Source organism: Notothenia coriiceps, unplaced genomic scaffold, assembly GCF_000735185.1.
Source record: "Notothenia coriiceps isolate Sejong01 unplaced genomic scaffold, NC01 NC01_scaffold00037244, whole genome shotgun sequence".
In the NCBI taxonomy this organism is placed as follows: Eukaryota; Metazoa; Chordata; class Actinopteri; order Perciformes; family Nototheniidae; genus Notothenia; species Notothenia coriiceps.
In genome coordinates this window covers 12197783-12203382 of record NW_011369945.1, presented here as the reverse complement: position 1 = coordinate 12203382, position 5600 = coordinate 12197783, and the positions used below count along the sequence as shown (strand labels likewise).

Below are 5600 nucleotides of genomic sequence, written 5' to 3'. Positions count from 1 at the left end.
CCTCAAGTTGTTCCGCTTTATCACAAATATGCCTCAAAGGACTTTAAAGAGATAAGGCCGTTTAATATCTAACTTATCGTCAATAAAATGATCAATCGTACACATCCAGCAAAGCACACTTCAAAGAACAAGAAGATCTCATGAGAAACAAATTGGAAGACAGGTTTTGTTTTTGCTCTGCGAGGCAGACCGTACCTGTACTACTGATAACCACATTTTTCCTTAACTTGACGCGACATGGGCCAGAGGACGTTTTGGATCAGGCTGTGTCATCCCGCAGAGCAGCTGTTCATTGTAAAGCCGCGAGTTACTTACTTCAACAATCAAGCATGAAATCAATAGACATCAGCTGCAACAAGGACGTGAAAGAGCAGTAATTACTAGCTTGCAGTAAAAATGCATATCCTACACTGGTTATGTTTTGTGGTATCCTTTCTGCCTTCATTTTTATGGCCCTGCTCTTGAAATTGGTTTTACGCAGAGACAGATCTTGTTGGCCCGGTCGGAGGCAGGTGGGTAAATCATCCCACTCCTCCATGCAGAACCCCCTTCATGGTCCGATCTATAGAGCTACCAGGATATATCGCCCTCAACACAAAAGAGCCAATCTGGATTCAATTACCAAGCCAGCGGATAGAACAATTTATATCCAAACTTTCCGGCCTGGAAGACAGACGCGTTCACAGTACAGTTTGTAATTAACAGTTAACCCTCTTTGACCTTTAAGTTAGGATTTACAGTAAAAACACAAATAGCTTATTATGTCAAGCTGCCGTCCGACACGCTGGGGAGGTAACATATCATGTAAAGGTTATTACGTTTTTTTTTACGGTGCATACGCTCGCTCCCAACACACATGCACAACAAGGTATCTAAGGTCAGAACAAACTCGTGATGAGTCACAGTGAGTTTCATCTTCAGTACGTAAATGATTATTATTATTATAACAATTTGTAAACTTCTGTAAAATTGCAAAGCAGTTAAAGCATGGTGGTGTTTTGTGGTTATGGCATTTAAAAAATGTTTTTAATCGTGATGATATGTTAAAAGTCTGTGTCTTTGTTTCTTCCCTTTACTTCTGTCCTTATTGATGTTGCAAATGGAGCTGCTGTGATACAAGAACAGTTTCAGACTTGATCTGACAAAGGATTATCGTATCATAATCAAATTATACATGATAATAACTTGCAGGAAAATTATTTGAACATGTTTATAATCCAAGTGTTAGGGAATAATTTGCTTACTGTAGGTAATCAACCTTCGACACAGTTCATAGTTGTCTCTTCTCACTGTCTCCTTTCTCATAGCATAGGTCTACAGCCTTGGGTATCGCTGCTATCTCTCTTAAGGAGGGACAGCTTGGGCGCATTGTTGTTGCCAGTCTATGACCGAGCACAAGCCGCCATGAGGTAGTTTACTGTTCAGGGACGAAGGTTCCCTGGCGCACATTATTTTCTATGGATGAGAGCTCTAGTTAGATTCAGGGTCCATATCGCTTTAGTGTCGCTGATGAAGAATGTTGATTATTACACTCCAAACTAAACCTCGAGCTGCAGAAGAATTCTTCAGAATTAGTTTTGCAACCGCTGTGTCAACTCGTGACACACCACCTGTCTTGTAAATTATCCGGCCGTAACTCCAAATAAACCGTCAGTGTTTGCCATCAAAGCTCCAGCTCTCCTCGTGTCTCTCTGAGTCCTGTTTCCAATTGCTTCAGAAGTTTCCCCCACACCAAGTACGCCAGGAACTCAACCATCCTTAATGTAATTATTGCACTTTTCGCAAAGGTCAGTGTCTTCTGTAAAAAAAAAAAAAACATACACAGGAAATATAATATCACAATAATAAGACATTGCACTCTATTAACACTTGCAAATTAGTCTTTGGTATCTTTGACTCTTGTGTCATTAGTTTACTGCCTTCACTTGATAGGAATTTTTATCTTCATTCGTTGTGAGTTAGCGCAGAGCCTCCTATCGATGGCAGTTTTGTTTCTGTAGTTACTGCCCAATTTTTTGTCTCTTCTGGCTTTGCACTTACAACTGTTTTCTTATTGGCTGCGCTGTAAGGGTCAAATTTGAAATTATTTGAGGGCAGCAATCTGTAGCAATTTCGAGCAATGCGCCATGCCAAGAATAGCGTTTCCACCTTGTTTGGTGTTGCCAATCTCTCCATAGCAATTGCACAGACAGCGCCGAGCAGTTTCACCACTTTTCATGTGAATCTTAAGAGTATGAGTTATACAAAAAAAATATATATCCCTACATTTTTCAATTAGTTGGAAAGCAATGAGAGACTTATACAGTGAAGGCTTTAGACAAAGTAACTTGTATCGTTCCTGTTGCATCTTATGTTTTATTTTTTAATAGCATTTGGAATAAGTGTTTCAATACAGTATACAATGTTTAATTCAAAGCGATGCACACACAGTGTATCATACATCATACAGTCCCTATCAAATTACTTTTTGCACAGAAGTTTAGCATTACCTGGTCGCTAACTAAACAGGATGCTGCCAATAGTGATTGGAGAATTCTACTTGGTTCTCACAGCATTTTCTCTTCTTCCAATTCCTCTCCCTCATAAGGTTTTACTGGGACTTGACCATGCTGCTGCTGATGGTGGGCAACCTCATCATCATCCCTGTGGGCATCACGTTCTTCAAAGACGAGCACACGCCACCCTGGATCGTGTTCAACGTGGTTTCCGACACCTTCTTCCTCATGGACCTGGTCCTCAACTTCCGGACGGGCATCGTCAAGGAGGACAACACAGAGATCATTCTAGATCCGCAAAAGATCAAAATCAAGTACTTGCGGAGTTGGTTTGTGGTGGACTTCATCTCCTCCATTCCTGTGGACTATATCTTCCTCATCGTGGAGACGCGCATCGATTCTGATTTCTACAAGACGGCGCGCGCCTTGCGGATTGTCCGATTCACAAAGATCCTCAGCTTGCTGCGGCTCCTGCGACTCTCCAGACTCATTCGCTACATCCACCAATGGGAAGAGGTAGGAAGTGCTGCTCATTGTGTTTGATGTATGTGTATGGTTGTGCTGTATGTTGGGCCACTTTTTGTATAGGTTGCTATTTTGAGTTGGCTTTGGCAAACTGTATTCCCTGGATGTGGATAAGTGGACTCACAGAGAGAGAGAAACACAGAGGTTCTGGGAAAATACCGGGGAAATCACAATGATTGACAATCACACACGCATACTTTTTGATGAAGCCAATCAAACACATAGGGCTTCACTTCTTATATCCAATTATAATCCAAATGGTATTCCCATGCAGGGGAGTTACATCAAGCATTTTTGCACAAACTCTGTACTTTCCCCATTCCCCTGGGTAGAAAATATGGATAGATGCTGCTTCTGATTACATCCACCCTTGAAAGGAGTGGAGAGGCTCTTTTGCTTTACCCCAGTCACCAATAAGTTGATGAGGCCGGAAGTTGATTAGCATTTTCCCACCGTGGGCCCGTTCAGCGAGCAATGGGACCACAGAGCCCGGAGAGGCGTTGCTGTGACACAAGCATGATTATAATTGCCGCAATAATTAGAAAAGTTCTCATTGCTTGCTCTCGTTGGATGGATCTTGTTGTTTAGTCTCAGAGGTAAAAATGCAAAACGAAGTATCAGAGTCTCAGCGTGGGATTAACAAGAAAACACAGCACTAGAAGATAATATTGGACAGTCAAGGCTGCTTTGGTCAGTCAGAAAATAAGATAAAACACTGGGTTATTTAATAAATGCTATAGGACTGCTTCTTGGAGGCTCAGCCCTTGATAATAAACTGCTGTTCCACATGTCCTCCCTAAAAATAATCAAGCCCCCTACAAGCTTGTAGTTCTTTGAGGCGTTGGACAGTGCCGTGTGGGGGCTTTAGTTCAGGGTTTAGTTTCTCGATGTAGCATACTTTGACACAAGAAGTTACAGATTACAGATACTATTCAGCTTTGCGGTTGTTGATTTCAGAGATCAAAGCAACATTTTCAGTCAGTCGTCACTTTGTGTAACAAATGGGTTGTGCACTTCATGTACTGTAAGTAGTCCATACATCTAATGTATTACCCAATACCACTTTCTTTACTCGGATACGTTTTCAACAATGACGAAAGTACTTATATTAAATTAATAGTTATTTTTGGTGTTGTTTATTTTTTCTTTTTAGACAGTTTTTTCTAAATAAAACTTGTTCATTTCAGTTTACTTATAATGTGTTATTCCATCTTTTTTGCTAGTTATAGTATGTTATCACAAGTTATACAATATTACTACAAAGCATTCAGAAAGTTCAGTTTCAGTTTGCACAAAAACTAAGCACATACAGTAGAACAAACCCACTCCATGAATAGGGTACGTATTAATTTAGTCCGTTTGCTTCATTTGGCTGCAGCACAACTGAAGGAAAGGACTGTTTCTTTCATCAAAATAATCACAGTCAACAAAGCAATCATTTAAATTTGGGTTTAGCTATGCATGTGTATTTGTGGCAGAACTGATTGGATAATGACCCCTTTGATTTTGTTAAAGAAAGAAACACAATAAAGGTCCGTTCTCTACCAAATACAAGCAAACTTAAAAATGATCATTGAACCAATGAAATACATTTGCAGAAAATAAATTCTTGCCTCGTCTGTGTGGAAGACATTTCCCCTAATTACACATTGTCCCTTCTTACCACACTGTATTGATATCCATTAATTAGCCATTCAGTCTGTAAACTGTTGTCAAAATGCAGTGGCACTAAGATAGTGGGTGGCTGTGTCCATCACCTGAGTGTATGACCTTACATGGACAATTGTAAAGGTTGAATAGCGAGCTGATTGCCAATCAAACCACAATAACCCCAGACCTGCCCACGGCCATTTTGAACCGCTCCTGGTTTTCAAATATTGAGCTGGCTCTCTCTGTAGAACAGCGTATATAAGTGTGGCGACATTAATCATGCAATAGCTCTGTGATGCCATTTCAAAGAGAGGAAAAGTTCAAATGAATCGCTGGGGAAAAATCCCTTTGCCACCCTTTGGGCCTCCATGCATGTCTGCTGCTGTACTTCTGAGCCCAGAATGAAGGGAAGGAAGCATGCAGTGGAGGTCAGCCTGCATTTGAATAGGGAGGACACACTGACAGTGAGCGGTCACATGGTCAGCTGTGCAATGAGGCAACAAAGGAAGGACGAAGAGAGTAGGAAAGGACTGAAGTAGCTAAAATGAAGGAAGAGACAGAAGAAGCAGAATCAACTGCGGAACTAGCTTATGGACTTAAAGGTGGGGTAGGTCATTTTGGAGAAACCAGCTCGAGTGCGCTAGAATTTGAAAATACACANTGTGGGTTTTCACACGTCACAGAACCCAGGAAGCAAACAATGGAAAATGAGGAACCTCCAACGAGGCGTTCTGGGGCAGCATAGACAGGTGTTTTCTGTGTTAGAGTTTTACTCACAGAAAACACCTGTCTATGCTGCCCCAGAACGCCTCGTTGGAGGTTCCTCATTTTCCATTGTTTGCTTCCTGGGTTCTGTGACGTGTGAAAACCCACATCAACAACAAATGACCAGATTGGCCCAAATGGAGCAATCCGCGGAGCACCTCACAA

The 5600-nt window shown here is 41.4% G+C and overlaps 1 protein-coding gene across 1 annotated transcript in view; it reads left to right on the top strand.

The window, feature by feature from the left end:
- The first annotated feature begins 329 nt into the window (after positions 1–329).
- LOC104965311 (potassium/sodium hyperpolarization-activated cyclic nucleotide-gated channel 2-like) overlaps positions 330–5600 on the top strand; it is a 22540-nt gene continuing 17269 nt past the window's right edge. Inside the window, exons 1-2 of the mRNA XM_010794269.1 lie at positions 330–373; positions 2588–3011. Of these exons, the coding sequence (XP_010792571.1) occupies positions 330–373; positions 2588–3011 (468 nt within the window). The remainder of the gene's footprint in view (positions 374–2587; positions 3012–5600) is intronic.